Below are 15,991 nucleotides of genomic sequence, written 5' to 3' on the forward strand. Positions count from 1 at the left end.
ATTTCGTAACGTAGCAGCTCGCGAATCTAAAACGACCAAACTCTTGAGCCCATCTCCCCATTTTCTTGAACTGTGTAGATATGCTCAGCTGGATACGTCGGCAACTCGTCTCTTTTTTCGATTGTACCGCCGGGCGTCGCGCGAATTATAAAAAGAATGGGAGCTTTTTTTTAACCTAACATAAAAAGTTTAAATTAATTCAGATTTGTACAGTACAGCGTAGAAAAAAACTTACCATCAGCACGAGCAGTAATGACTGCCGTCAGTCGGCCCGGGTGCTTATGCGTGCGTTTTACTTTGGCCGACCCTTTCCTTCCTCGCTCAGCCCAAATTTTGAGAGGTGGCATGACTGCTGTCTCGTCAACGTTGTAGATAGCGCTCAGTGGAAATGATCCAAACTCATTCCAAAACTTAACAGCAAACTGCCAGTGCGTTTCCACCATCGCATCTTCATTCTTTTTAGTGTGCTGAGGTAAACTCAGCAATATTGGGTCTCACGGTTGGCAGGTAAATTTGAACAGCCAATCACATCAAACCTTCCTGTCCTGTTTTTTTTTCAACTAAAACCTACTAAAAAAACTCGGTAGGTTTGGCCAAGAAGTGAAGGTATAATGTTATTGGTGCAAACGACTAGGAGAATGTTTGATTTGATTGGTTGGCGAACGGTATCAAGCAAAAATATCCGTTCAGGGCTCCATTTCCCGACGTCTGGACGACCCATGTAGCGGTGGGAGACTATCGCGCAGTAGAACATATCGTCTTCGTTTTCGTCGTTCTCGCTTCCCTGGTCACAAAGCAGATAGCTTAGAGCTGAGTGCTGTAGGTGCAGCAGCAGCGCTGCTCGTAGAGATCGCCCCATTCACACCTTCAGCGCTCACTTACCAATGAAGTCACTGGCTGCGACTGTCAGTAGCCCCTGCACACGCTGCTCACAGTTGAACAATGAAGGTTTGATTTGATTGGCTTACGAAACCTTCGTACCTTCTAACCGTGAGAACCACTAATGTTGCTGGATAAAATATTTGACTTAAATACCGAACTTAAACTTTTGGTGGGCGTGTTTTTATAGTGTGGCGGATTTCTCCGTCGTTGTCTGTACTGTAGTCCCGCACTGTAAAATCGGTACCGAAAGAGGTACACTCTTTCGGTACACATTGTGGCGAACAAATCACTACATAAAGAACCGGCTTTATTTTGCTCACCTTTCACTTTGTCTCCCCCTACACATTCTGGCATTTCCGGTTATTTTGACAATTCAAGATGATTTGCTTGATTTGCTCCGTATATAAATAGTGGATTGTACAGTGTTAGTACCGGTACGGTAACCTGAGACCTGGAAACGCACAGCGAAGTACATTTGCATGTTATGCTTCTTTACACCGGCATGCTTCCTCACCTCGTTCCTATGCGTGATATTGGCTCCTTCAACCGAACTTCTAACCCTAGCAACGACCTGTTTACTGAAGACGACCTGAGTAACACGATATGCTGCTATATCTGATTGAGGAGTAAGACAGTCTTTACTGTAAAATACACATGTACCGTACATGAACTGTACGTTGGTACATGTACTGTAACCATTCGGCGACAGATTTGGGGATGCTTTTGCGCGATGAGACTGAATTTATTTGTGACGGGATCTAAGCAATTTTGCCATGTGAGCAAACGACTAGTCCGACGTTGTGAGCCAAGTTCACATTCTGCTGGCTGACAGAAAGCAGCGCCTGCTGCCGCGTTCTCGCAGGTTTATGAGAGCGTTCCTGAATTCGGAGGTTGGTACGGCACCAGATTAACACAGTATACATGTACAATACAAGTTGAATTGCTTTCGCTGGTCTACGTCTCGGTTTAGCGAACGTAGAACAGGTCACGCCGGGCTCTCCGCCCCATAGGGTAATGTACTGCTATTAATGCAGTAACTGTACAGTATGTTGTATTCCCGTGCACTGCTGCACACTGTGGCACAGTCTGTGCAGTGCGAGATGCACTGCGACAACTGCACTGCAGTCTGCAGCAATGCGTGTAGACGGACGAAGGGAGGTGCGCAGTCTTCAAACCATTGCGCAAACACAAGAAATTGCTGCTGGCTGATGCGCATACCTACTCCAGTTCTGTCTGAGGCTCATTGCCCAATTTCCGGTTCCACTGACACTTGCAATGTCAGCTTCTTCTTCTCCTTCGGCCGTGCGATCCCCTCTCTTCACGCTTGAGGATGCGAAGATCGCTTTCAACATTTTTTGCTGTATCTGCGGAATCGGCTCACTCGGCATGCCGTCCAACTACGCTCGCGCCGGCTGGGGTTACGCGACCGTCGCGTTATTATTCATGGCGGTATCGAACATCTACGCCACCGTGCTGCTGTCAAAGGTGCTGATGGTAGCCCCATCTTCTGTGAAGACTTACGGTGACCTCGGCGAGTGGGTCGCCGGCAAGTGGGGCCGTTTTTTTGTGGTAGTCTCCCACATGGGCGTTTGCCTTCTTGCTCCCTGCGCATTCCTCGTACTTGGTGGTACGCTGCTCGACGTGCTCTTTCCCGATTCGTTCAGTCAAACCGTGTGGATCATCTTCATGGCTGCAATGGTCATCCCTGTGGCGTTGATCCCCACTCTGAAAGAGAGTGCCGGCATGGCTGTGGCGGGTTGCCTGGGCACGATCATCGCTGATATCATCGGTGTTGCGATTCTCCTGTACGAAGAGCGCGGTCATCCAACGCCCCCAACGCCTGACGTAACCCTACACCAGGTGCTCACCACGTTCGGCAACCTGTCTCTCGCGTACGCCGCTGCTATTGTGATCCCCGACCTCCAGCGACAGCATTCACAGCCCGAGCGCATGCCTCGTGTCATTGTCGTCAGCCTGGGTCTTGCCTCGGCCTTCTTTCTCGCCATCGCTATTATCGGCTACGTTGCTGGTGGGTGCCAGCTCTCCGGTAATCTGCTCTTTTCGATCGTGAACACGTCCGACCCCTACAGCACCACCACTCTGGGTTTTACGGCGAACCGGGGAGCAGTGGTCATGTCCTACTTATTCATGCAGCTTCATCTGTCGATCGCCTTCTCGACAATTCTACACCCGGCGTTTTACATGGCGGAGCGTCTCGTGTTGGGGATGCACAAGGATGACACGCTTCCTACTGACAGCGAGGAGCGTGAGATTGAGATTGAGGAGAAGATGTCGTACCTCGGTGCGGCGACCCCTGCATCTGCCGTCCCCGATCTCGAGAACAACACGCTTGGTGCTCAGAACCAGTGCTCGGTGCGTGAGTCGAGGACGAAAACTGAAGATGACCTCTCTGAGTACAAGGGCAGCGTGAATGTGGTTCGTTACGTCCTGGTGCGTATCGCTTTGATAGCGATTCTAGCTGTGGCCTCTATCCTGCTGAAGGACCATTTCCTCGACTTGGTGGACTTTACTGGTGCCACTGCCATCACTGTGTGCAGTTTGATCCTGCCGCTTATTTTCTACGCTAAGGTGTTTTGGAGGAAGATTCCGATGGGGGAGAAGGCAATTTGCATCACGATCTCCACAATCTGTGGAATCGTCGGTTGCTATGTGATGATCTACGCAGGAAAAAAACTATTCAATCCGGATGACGATGGAGCCACGTTCCCGTACTGTTCAACTGAGTACCAGGACGAACCGTACTATATAAGGAATAGTACTGTATCGAACTGATCAGAGCATCCAGGTAAAATGACTCGCTCTGCTTCTTAAAACTAGTTAGCTAGATTATCCTTCAGGTATGACTGTAATATTCCAATGAAAACGCGTGAGCTAAGAAATCGCTTCCCATTAAAATAGGTGTACATGGAAACATCAGATCTCTTGGAAAACGAACTTTTTACCGATAACGAGAATGCGCAGCATGGTGAGCGGTGAGCCGAATGCTGAGGCCGCTGAGTACAGTGTACATGTAGGGATAATTATGGAGTTTTAATACCACGCACGAGGATACGGAGTACGAGGGCTAAAAAGTTGGTGTGGGCCCAATATACGGTACTGTACCCTAGTACTGTACTGATGAAGGTGAAAGGTGGCCTCCTATTTTCCAGTACTACGTTTTAATAGTACTCGGAGTAATTGTTTCATTTCTTAAGAAGCCTTTTAAGCATTGAGAGAAGAGACCATGTCTGCTGTCTGATTGTGTTTATAAAGAAACCCCACTGTGCTATTTGGTTCTGTTTTCTGAATGTACAGGTAGTCCCTGATGAGTGCTTGCATTGGTTGATACATGTCGTACGTCGTGTCGGTTCTTCGTGTTGCTAGAAACGTAGCCGCCTGAAGTCGCGACCTCGTCGGTTTTTCCCAGACAATAGAGACCTTTCGCAACCTGTTTTTTGTTGAGTTTCAGTCTTCTTTTGAGTTTCTAGGGTGAGCCCTCTCAAATACGATACTCAATACGGAATTGCGTTTGAGCTATTGCTCAACTCGGATTTGAGCTCACTTTCGTCTTCACAGCTAGCTAGCACCATCCAACCTTGTCAATGCAAGATTCGGCTGGTTAATATACGTCTTTCTGCTATTGGCCGCATTATTGACCCAATGCCCTAAGTTTTACAGAGACCAAAGCTACAAATTACGATGCCAAAATTGCGCGACCCCCCAGTGGCAAATTGTGCGTGGACATGGCGTCGGAATCGCGAAAGAGATAAATCGTTTTTATCGGCTACAGACTTGCAAAACTAGTTTGATATTCTGATTGAAACATCAAATTGGGTGTGGCTTGCTGGTTTAAGCGCGCTTGGCAAAGCTCATCTGCACGTTGCAGCAGCAGTAGTCGCAGTCGCCTTACATTCCTCAATTGCTTGTAGCAGGGAAGTCGTAATTGTATTGTGGGTAGTATTCTCCTCGGCATGATGCCGCCTCACGATTGACTTTGGTTTTTTTTTCTGCACAACTCTTGGTGTGCTCTAGCTGTGCTGTAGTCTGCATCTGAAAGTCATCTAGTTTTACTGAATCAGTTTTGTTAATACTTGACCTTGGTCTTCAACAGACTGACGAACTTCCGTGCGAAGTTGGTCGATTTCAGCTGCTATCATCACGCGCATTTGCTGCTCGAATCGTGTGTGACGCTGCATCTCCATCTACTTCAATGTTTCAGCCATCCGTATGTCGCGGACCTCGGCGTGCTGGGCTGCATGAGCCTCAGAGATAGCTCTCGCTTGAGCCTGAACCACATTATTTGCAGCCGAAATTGCCAAGTGCAACTGTGAGCTAACGTGCTGCTCAATAGCAGTAGAATTGATTTGCGTGGCGTGTATAATCTCTGCAAGCACCTCAGTTCTTTATTTGGCTTCTGCACGCGCCTGCTGCACATGAGACGCTGTGTAGAGTTGCTGCTGCTGAGCTGGTAGCTGCTGGTGGCTTGCAGCTGCACTTGATACGCAGCTAGGTCATGGATCTGAGCCGATACGTGGGCTATGGCCATGCCAAGTTTTCGATTGCTGATGCCTGCACTGGTGTCTTCTTCGTAGACTACCAACACTTAACCGACTTGGAAGATGGAGAAATAAAGTCTGTGGCTACCGGAAGCAAGATATTGTACTGGCAAGATGAACCCCAACACCTGTTCGACACTTTCGGCAATTACTTCGCCGCTACCAACGCGTTGCGGCCCCCGAGACCACTAAAAGAATGGTTGGTTCATGTAGAACGTATATTTCCTGTTTGCAACCACACCGCTTCATTATTTAAGACGCCATGGCCCATCGAACTAGCCAAGAAAAACTGCTCATCGTACATGCTCACCGCTATTTTCTCGCAGAAGCTCGGCAACGGCTAAGCCCTTTAGGTCGTGCCGTACGGCAACGTGTAGCCGAGTGTCTTGCGGTTTCAGAAGACTTGGTTGCACGCGTAGTTGCCGCCTATAACAAACACGGCGAGGCCGACTTGGAGGCACCTCCGTCAAAACGAGGTTGCCCTCCGCGCTCTCATGTTCAGGACTTGCACGGTTATATCACCGATATAATACGAGACCGTAATTTATCGAAGCGTCGAGGCACATCTGCGCCGAAATACTAAGTATGACAGGTGTAGCCATTCCAGACCGTACTATGAGAAGCGAGCTGGCATCGATGGACATGTCCATGACAGAGGCACGTAAGCACGGGCACGAGGTGCTGTATACCCCACCCTATCACCCAGAGTTACAACCGATAGAAATGATATGGGGTACGCTTAAAAATCGGATCGCTTTGGACCCTGCAACTTCGCTCGTAGACTTGGGCGAGAAGACTCCGGCTGGACTGAATGCAATTGGAAGAAAAGAGTGGCTGGGGGCATACAAGAAGGTGCAGAAGCAAGAGCAAAATTACCTGGATAAACGGCCGCCGTCAGAAACGATACCTGCGCCTACTCGTGAGGAACTGGCGTCGTTGGCACTCGCTGAATACGAAGGAGTAGAGATCAGCTTGTAGATATGCCTAAACGTAGGATATTAGATTAGAAAAATATCCTAAGTCAGAGTGCTGAAAGCTTTCGCTGAGCAGGCCTCTGCTCAGCAGCTGGTTGGAACATAGCCTCGATTTTTTTTTAGTTTCCGCGATGTGCACATTTTTCGTTTAGGTATTGCTTTAGACAGACACATCGTAGAGACGGGCTGAAGCGTTAGGGTTAAAGAGAAGATACTGAGCTTTTCAACGGTGCTTTTCGTGAAAGAATCGGATGGGTACAAGAAAAGTTACAGTCGTTCGAGCTTTGGTGTTGGGTTTCATCTTGCCACTACAATAGAAAGCGAAGCTGATTTCGCAACTAAAGACAAACAATCTCTGAACCTAGCAAAAATCCTCCAAGCTGCGAAAATAGCGACGAAGGGTCAAATAAAAATCAACTCAGTCAGTAAGTAGCGTTACCCGATCCGAACAAGAACAAGTTGCCGCACGTTCTCTTGCGCGATCATGCAGTCTGGTCAGCAGCAAGCCAACAGCTGCATGCTCACGACCAAACTTGATCTTGGCGATGTAACAGGGCATGCACCGACAGCCAATGGGCAGATTCAAATCGCGGTGAAGCGCCGTAGCGACGAGCGGAAAGCGCAAAAGAAAAAACGAGTACAAGATGTCATAAACTCGCTGAAGTGCTTCTAAAATGCGGAAATCCAGTGTCAAACTAGATCGAAGATTTGCGGTGTGATCTAATTAACAAGACGTTGAGTAAATTGTCTTTGAAATGCAAATGTATTTCGTTTATTTGCCATCTAAGTTAGCTCTGATATTTTGGACCCTTCGATTCGTCGTCACCGGCTTCATTTTCGCTTTCACCAGAGAAATATGAGCTGAGCAGCTCACAGCCGTCAATACATGTATCATCGTCCTTCAGTCCAACCTTTACATTCGACGGGATGAACATATCGAGTTCTTGCTCACGGATCTTAGGGCATTGAGTAACGTCCACAAATTGCCTGTTACAGTTTAGAAAAGCTGACATATAAATGTTATGTGGAGAAATTGACCCTCTCTGCGGCGTTACTAGCTTGACAGCCGTTTCTAAGTCGCACTCTATCTGTGCCGACGAAGACGAAATAGCATTCACAATGCATGCTACCAGCGGAAGAAATTAAAAGGTATTGTGCTCTGCCTGACGCCTCCGAAACTGCAAAACCGTCTCCGGACGATTGCCGTTTGCTTGAATAGAGGTCGGTGTCGCCTCCCACCTCTCTAACGCTTCACAACGCGACTATTATTTATGTTGGCAGGGGGTGCGAGCTCCACGTGGGTATCGGTCATACGATCTCCAAAGTCATCCATCATGTCCTCCGAGAAGAGCGTTGGATGAGGTGCTGGCACCTGCGAAGCTGCAACGCGCACGTCTAGAGTTATTACCACTGACAGCATTACTGCCCGTGCTTTGTCGTAGATGATTTTCTCGATCTTGGCAAAGTGGCGTTCTCCAGCAGCAGTGACAGCCCCATTTTCATTTGTATTGCATAGCAAATCATTTTCTTCATAAATCCATCAAGAGTTTTGAAGTTGGATGCAAGAAAAGCTGCATCTCCAACACAAATGCACATTTAATCATAACCTTACGGTTTGTGTAAAGGGAGAAGAATCGTTTGTGAAATGCGTCATGAAGAAGTGTGCGAGTGGAGGTAGCCAACGCAGTAAGGTCCTCGGGTCTGAAGGTCATTCGGTGAGTCTTGCTAGAGCGATAGTCTTGTAGTTCCTTAAAGCAATCCAACACTGTAGTACGCAGCTTGTACAAGGTCAACAAAACTTCGACCTGGTTTGCACTTTCGCCCTGACTCTTGATGCTCACTTGAGTTATGGGCTGCAGAAGCGACAAAATCTGTGTGAGATTCAGATAATTTTTTTTCCAGCGGAAATACAGCAGGTAGATTCGTGTTTTCACTTCGAGCTTTATCCAGACGTTCTGCGTATCAGGATACTGAAGGCTCCCGCAGATCAAGAATTATCTTGATCACACGCGTAAGACCCAAAATTCGATGAGTGCGGTATTCTAATAGCTGATGAGGTGCTCGATTGCTCTTACCATAGACGCACAGCTCTTCAAACAGTGAGACCATGACTTCAACAGTCTTCACCGTGGAAATGGACTTCACAATACGATGGATCTGGTCTTTCATTACGGAGTTCTTAGACGTGGAAGCGTTGGTAACTATACCACAGGCAACCTTAGTTGCTGCATTAGTCATGTGAGGAATACACCACTGCCACTGGAGCTGGAGGCCCTCACTCATCATCCACTTGACACCAGGCCCTGCATCTGATGTAGCCCCGAATAAGTCTCGCAGCGTCAATCCAAAATCACGTTAAATATCTTCGATCCAGCGCTTAAATAGGCGCCGTATACCGCCTTGGCACTCTCCATAATGAGATACGAAGTGACGAGTACCAAGCAGAATTAACTCAAATTCTAACTTCGCATTGATCACGTACAATCGAAGTCCAAGGTATTTAACATTTTGCACCTTTGAGCTCTAAACGTCAACCACAGCGGTGAATGCTGGAGCGAAACCAACGCGACTCAGCTGCAACTTCCAATCCAGTACCCGCTTCGTTGACGCGTACATCTCTACAATAGAATGACATACAATTTTTGAATAAATAGTTGCCTGCGTAGCATCCTTGAAGACGAGCTCACGAATGGTGATATATTCCTCATACTCGCCAAGGCGATACGGAAGATTGTTATTTACAAGACGTACACGCGAGCTGGATCATCACGTAACATTTGCGAGTCACGAACACGTTCAAGCTCATTTTCACGGGAGCGCCATCGCTCTTGGGTCGCATCTGTTTATTCTGATGTGAAATCGGGAGCTTTCTAAAGATGCTTGATTGAAGCAGAAGTTTTTTCCGGTGGAAAACGGGAAGGACACATCCCTCTCACGGCACACCTCGCCGGTCAACACACATCCAGATTACAGGAGAAGAAGGGTAGGGTTTCGCGGAAGGGTTTTCGGGGGATTTGACCAGCCGTACCCCAAACGCAAAGATGACGGACATCTCATTCCGACGCGGAGGCAGAATGATGAAGCCGTTGGGCGGTTCGAATGCATTGATTGCGTCACGGATACCGGGAGGTTTCGGATGCATTGGGTGCGAGGCAAACCTTGGTAGTTGCTCACAGCGAGGAAATGTGTTTGGGTCACTGCTCGCAGAAATTAAAATGTGTTGTGAGATGCAAGTACGCTGGGCTTCGGCACTGATGTTACACCTGTTGGCTGCAAGCATTAACAATTTGACTGTCGATCATTTAAAAGGCGCAACTCCTCCGTATGACAGGTGTCAGAGGAGTTGCACCTTTCATGACACCAATGGATATGTAGAACTTTTACGCCTGTTCGACCGCAGATTTAGATGCCCGATCTGGCTCGGAAAATTTGGTTCAATGGTCCTTTTATTAGCGAATCAAAACAAGAGACAGTAGGAAGTTTAATAGCTTGGCGTGGAGACATATGGAGATCATGAAACCGAAATGCGAAGAGCTGACGAGGATCTCTAGAGATTGTCGTTTTGTCTCTTTTTTGAGGAGATTTTGCGGAGGAGACGATAATACTGGTAAAACTGTCTCCCTTTCCGCACGGGAGACAGTAATACCGGTAAAACCGCCTCTACTCGTCCGTATGTTCGGATAAGTATTTGTAACATTGCTGCTCTAAATAGCCCTTCTAAACTATTACAACTACAGCAGAGCTACATGTAGGACAAAGTCGGAGTGTAATGCAGCAACAATTATACTATATTTCACCGTTTTACTAGATCATGCCTCACATTGTCTCCTCGTGACACAGCGTGATTTTACCATCCACATCTTCTACAAGTGTGGTGCGAGAAGCCGATTTGTCTTGAGGGCACATCCAATTGCTCTAACTTGACTGACAGCTGAAGCAGGGAACATGCATTTCTTAGTCTCTGTGTCAGGACACATCGACATTTCCAATGCACCGTTGATCAGCACAGGGTATTCTTCATTGTCATTACCTCTGGCTGAGTATTTGACACGACAGCCCGTTCAGTGTATTCGGTCTGTCTGTCGACCACAGCTTGTTTCACCTTCTCTGTGTACAGGAAAAGCTGATTCGTTTTGCTTAGGGGTAGCTACAGGGCAGCACCTTCAGCCAATGTTCACCTCTGCAGTGCAGCCAACCGGCTCATGGTGGTTGCCGGCCGTGAGCGCTACTCGTATGGTGATATCAGCCGGTAGTATTTCTGGACGTCTCTACTGCTGCCTGTCCGCCATTCTTTAGGTCTTGCTGTAAAGTATCACGCCGCTTACGTCCCGGCGTAGGTGGCAGTTTATTACTCTTGCGATTACTCGTCCTATGAGTAGCATGTGCGCCAACAAACTGTCGCAAGACTATAGAATAGTCGCTGCAGCTCCGCCCGTTTCAAAATCAACTTATACATCAACTGGCCGTTGATCCGAATGTGGCGAAACTTCGCCAACTCCAGCATGCTTTTGATTTAATCTCCGAGCATAGGTAGCGACAGGCCGTCGACCAATATCTCGGCTCTCTGTTTCTATACACGCCGCATAATCGTCGTCTGTAGCTGAACCTCGACCCAAATTCTCTTGGAAACCATTATCGGCTATAACGTTATCGAGCTGCCGAAAAAGCTTGGATACTCGATCTGGCACATCCTCAATTGACAGGTCCATTTTGAGTTGCGAGGGTAAGACAGACGGATTAGCGAGATAGTCACAATTAATCTTATCGCACCCGCTCATTCACTTTGGTTATGCTATCTTCATCCCTTATCCGTGACTTATCCTAGCCAATCTCACACGTTGCAAAAAAACGTCAGCATATCTGACGTCACGGCACTTGGTACACTGCGAACTACAGCCTTGTAATTCTTACCCGTCCTTAGCATCTTTCGCGAATTCTCTCTTCGTATTCCTCTCGGGCCATCCACCCCTTCGCCATGTCCCACGCTGCTAGCTCTGGTGGCTCGATGTATTCGTAGACCGGCTGTGGCACAGTCATCTCTGCGGCACCGCCGCTATTGTGACGGGGTCACACAGCACCTTGCGCTGGAGGAAGTTAAAATTCCGAGAGTATACAAACTCTCAGTGAACGGCAGTTCACAGGTCTTCTCTGTAGTTAAAAGAGAGCGAAGTGACCTAATTAAGGTAGAATGTAAACTGAGTACCGGAATTTACGTGTTTTCTGCAACCGTGTAAAAAGTACCTTTCAAGTCAAAACCGTAAGAACGGCGGAAGGTGTAAAATCTCGCACAAGATACTCCTGTCCATTTGAAACCATCGCTTTGCTCACAATATTGTAAGCAATAGCGTGCTTTAACTGAGACACTGTTTTGATGCCAAACTGGTTAATTTTGTTGGTGCCGCAGACTTTTCTCGGGCCACAGGTTGCAAAAAATTGATCGGTTGCAAAAAATTGATCGGTTGCAAAAATACCGTTAATTCCGGTATTTTTATAGATAGATAAAGTTTGGGTTTAATACAAACTATAAGTCACCTATAGAAATGGACTGTCGTTGACCTATGGTTGGCTTTGAACGACCTTGGTACTTTGTACCAAATATCCCGAAGTATGACGTGTCATACTCCTGAAGTGTGGAGTGTCACACTTCATGTAACCAGGGTACACTTAGGGCTACGTACCCCGTTACATCCTCCCCCACTTACGTTCGGTTTACCGACCAATCAGAATGAAGAGGTGTTCGTCACAAACTCTCATTCTCAAAGTCGAAAGTCATCGACTTGGCCGCAGCAGGAGGATTTTCAAGCTGCCCAGCGTGTGCGTGGGGGTTCGGTGGTGGCACCCGTCAGCCAGGGAGCTGCCATCAGCTCAAGAGGGTATTGGCCTCCCAAAGAGAGCGCTGGGGCTGACCTCTTCTTAGAGTTTCTCGTCGCTCCTCGAGGCCTTGTGGGCGGCCACACTTCTAGGGGCATCTACGAACGTGCTCTTGTTCAGAAAGAACAGTTGTTCGTTGACAACTTGGAGGCTGCTCGGTGTGTGCTTCTCGCGCCACACCGCATTCCCCTTAAGGACTTCACGACTTGTCGTAAGAAGCCCGAGACCCGGGGTGGTCTCTATCCTCTTTAGGGATACCCCTGGGTTATGCCCGAGAACTGTCCCACGTGGAGCTCTTGTGAGGACATGTTCTGGGCATGGGAGGAGTCTCTTACGTACTCACCCACGCAGTTACGGGAACTCCATGAAGATCAGCTGCTGTCCAGGATGCTGGACCAGTGTGATCTTCGTGTGAGGTTTGCCCACTTGATCAGCAAGCGCATGCTGCCAAGGGACATCCTGAAGCGCGCGGCTTCCAGCGCTCCCGATGAGCGCGGGTACGGAATGTATTCACCATCCGTACTCCGTTCGGGCAAGAAACCCCGGACTACTTATGAAGCTGCCGCCGCTTGTGTTCCCAGATTGCGACAGTCTTCGGGCAGTCAATCAGGAGCCGTTCAATCGGCACCCACGAGTTCTCGGAGTGGGCATAACTACTCCACTTCACGAGGAGCTGTCGCTTACCGCGACGCCGTTGCTCTTGGAGGCTCCGCTCCACGTGGAAGTGGACTTCTCCATTCCAATCAAGCAGGGGCGGAGGTGCCCTCGTACGAGCACGAGTACTCGGCGCCTCCCGAACGCCATTCTCGTCCGAGTGTTGCGGCTGCGGGTTTGACACAGGGCCCTGAGGCTGACCGCCTCCGGCAACGTGTCCTCGTGCTTGAGATTGCCATGGCCTTGGGACTGGCGGTGATGCCGCCCAGGCCGGGAATCAGGGCGAGCTCGCTCGTCTTGCGGGCCACCTGGACCTGTTGGAGCGAGAGGTCGCGAGCCTGCACCTGTGATGAAGTGCTTTCTCAGAAATAAGAGAATGGACCTGACGCGGGGTCACTATCCCGAATCAGTGACAATTTCAAGTGATTAGAGAGGATTTGGATTGTCTGGCACGGATGCAAGTTGCCCCTGGTGGATTAGCCATGACGAGCAGCACCCCGTATGAAATGACGGTGGATCTGGTATGAGTCATGTACGGGAAGGCAAGATCCACCAAGACCTATCTCGGATCCACCCTTACCTGGACTCACTTAGATGGATGTGGTTTATACTATATACGGGTGGATCGAGTGTGGATCCTATGAAGGAAATATGGTAGGTGCCATCTGAAGGTGGATCTAGTAATCACGGCTAACAAGAAGTCAAGATCCACCGCGAGGTGTCCCGGATCCCATACTTCCGAGTTCGGATCCAAGGAGGGAGGATCCCGCATAGGACGACCTGGATCCGGGATACAGGGATGATGGAGGTAGTGGATCTCGAACTTTCGTGGGACCATGAAGATCACAGACGGTTGCAGGATGATGTTGGATGATTGGAGAGTTCAGATCCACGACGAGTGTACACTTACAGTAGTGGATCCAAGCGACCTGGATCCGGATGAGTGTACCCATAATAGGGTGACCATAATGATTACGCCATGAATCCGGTGGATCTGAAGATAATACAGCTGGGATGATGGGTCAAGGAAAGAAGGCACATGCAGCCGAGCCTGGTAAGGGATTTAACAAGTGAAAGACATAGAAGGTAGAAATCCAGGCAGGTATAGGCTTAAGTATCAATACAGTCCTCAATGTGCACAGTAACACGCAAGTGCCTTCCTGCCCTCAAGAACCGGAACTACATTGGCCGTACGAGCTCCGTGAAGGTTAAGAATTGCGAATCTAGTGTTGGTAGTGATAACTGGATAATACATTGGCCAGATCCTACAACCTAGTGAGCTTTCCTATACACGTGCAGATCCGACAGGTTAACCGAATTTACTAATTGGTCGGTTACACCCTAGAGATTCTCAACTCGTAAGATCCCGCCACAGGAGGCGGCAAGTACGCCGCAAAGGAAAACGCAAAGGCAAGGGACACACCCGCAAGGCAACCCTACGGCCAGACCCACGATCTAGGCCCCGGATCCATAAGCTCGAATATTCGCTTAGGATTCGGAACTATCCACGGACGCAGCGTGAAGATTTTCCACTGCTGCTCCACCCCATCCCCACGTCTCGCCAAGACACTCAAGCTTCACCACTTGAACTCTTCGGAAGTTACCGAGAGAGCAGATCCCGCCCTACCGACGGGTACACAAGGTGAGGAAAGTTCAGCAGAACACGGATCATCGGGGGACCCCCTCCGTTAGTCGGTGTCTGGGCGCAGTTGGTAAGTTGGATTCGGCAATCTCGCAGATTTTGCTGATCCCGCTACACCACAATGGTGCGCGTGCCCGGATCTTTTGGTGCCTTAAAATTTCACCGTGAGTCCCAAGAAGATGCTCAAGTGAAGATTGAGCCAGGGGAAGAGGCGTCGTCGGAGGTCGGATCGACGAAGACGCTGCTGAATGAAACAAGATCCGCGGATCGATGGAGTTTTGGGAGGAACTCTGTCGACGGAAGAGAGGTGGATCCGGATCTAGAAGAGAAACCTCTCTATCCTCCCCAGGTCCCCTTGGGGACCCCTGCGGATCTTGACGCAAGTCAAGATCCGCTAGCAAAACAAGGAAAAGTGAAGGCGAAACTATGCATTTGCAGATTCATCGGTTAAGCCAACACCGTACCTAAACCCAACCCCGCTTGTCGAAAAAACGAGAAAGAAGACGAAACGAGTAAGACTACGCGGAAGGAGATGCAAGCTCCAGAGTCGGAAGAAGACCAAGCTGGATCCAGGTCAAGCTGGTCCGACAAGGATCTCGAGTTTGTGTATCGCCACCAAGCTTTACGCGACTTTCTGCATCAAGATCCTGTCATGCGGATCCTGAATCCACGACAGATCGAAGATCCAAGGGAACCGGTGAGAGCACCAACGAAAACGGCGAACAAGTTGGTGGCAGTCAAAGATCTATTACGTTTGCTTACGGAGTCAGGCATCGTAGCTGGTGTGTTCGACGCAGAGGATATCTTCGAGCTAGACCTGGATTTCATAGTATCCGCGACGCAGGTCCTCTTTGCCAGAGTTAAGTCCGTCACCGGAGAAAGGTCGCGCACTTTGGATCCAGTGTCGTCGCCGAGGATCAGCCAAGCTGCGTCCTCGATCTACGAATTCGCCGCTGAGGATGAGTCAGACACGTCGTCCGAGCCACGACGCATGACGTTAGGACCCTCCGGGGCATCCATGCTAGAAGCGCGGGCGAGGATCCGGGGACAGGAAGTCCCTGTGAGCGTAAAGACTTAGGATCCAGTACGCCCTACCCGTAATCTGATACAATGCAGCCAGGATCGAGCCAGATCCGGCAAAAGCCAGTGGGGTTATCGTCAGATCGGGCTCTAGGTAATCGCCGCACAGATCCTGACTCGCCAGTGGACCAGACGACCACAGGTTCTTCCGACACTTCCTCGGGCACCTGCAGCGACACTTCGAGGCTGCGATGAGTCGGTTTCTGGCCGAACAGGGTATGAGAGCGCCCGTGCAACAAGCGCAAGTGCTCCACGAACATGGAGCACGAGACGTGGAGATGGGGTCAGTGGAGGAAGAAAACTCCCATGATGAGTTCGACCCAGATGATCTG

The 15,991-nt window shown here is 49.2% G+C and overlaps 2 protein-coding genes across 2 annotated transcripts; both read left to right on the plus strand.

Annotated features, from left to right (window-relative positions):
- Nucleotides 1-2,157: 2,157 nt before the first annotated feature.
- On the plus strand, nt 2,158-3,675 carry PITG_17760 (Amino Acid/Auxin Permease (AAAP) Family; the record flags this gene model as incomplete). The annotated part of the gene is made up of 2 exons (XM_002896566.1): nt 2,158-3,184; nt 3,284-3,675. The coding sequence occupies 2 exons, from the start codon at nt 2,158-2,160 to the stop codon at nt 3,673-3,675; spliced, it is 1,419 nt and encodes a 472-aa protein (XP_002896612.1).
- Nucleotides 3,676-5,700: 2,025 nt separating this feature from the next.
- PITG_17761 (uncharacterized protein) lies at nt 5,701-6,021 on the plus strand (the record flags this gene model as incomplete). The annotated part of the gene is made up of 1 exon (XM_002896567.1): nt 5,701-6,021. The coding sequence occupies one exon, from the start codon at nt 5,701-5,703 to the stop codon at nt 6,019-6,021; it is 321 nt and encodes a 106-aa protein (XP_002896613.1).
- Nucleotides 6,022-15,991: the final 9,970 nt, after the last annotated feature.

Source organism: Phytophthora infestans, genomic scaffold (genome assembly GCF_000142945.1).
Source record: "Phytophthora infestans T30-4 supercont1.56 genomic scaffold, whole genome shotgun sequence".
In the NCBI taxonomy this organism is placed as follows: Eukaryota; Oomycota; class Peronosporomycetes; order Peronosporales; family Peronosporaceae; genus Phytophthora; species Phytophthora infestans.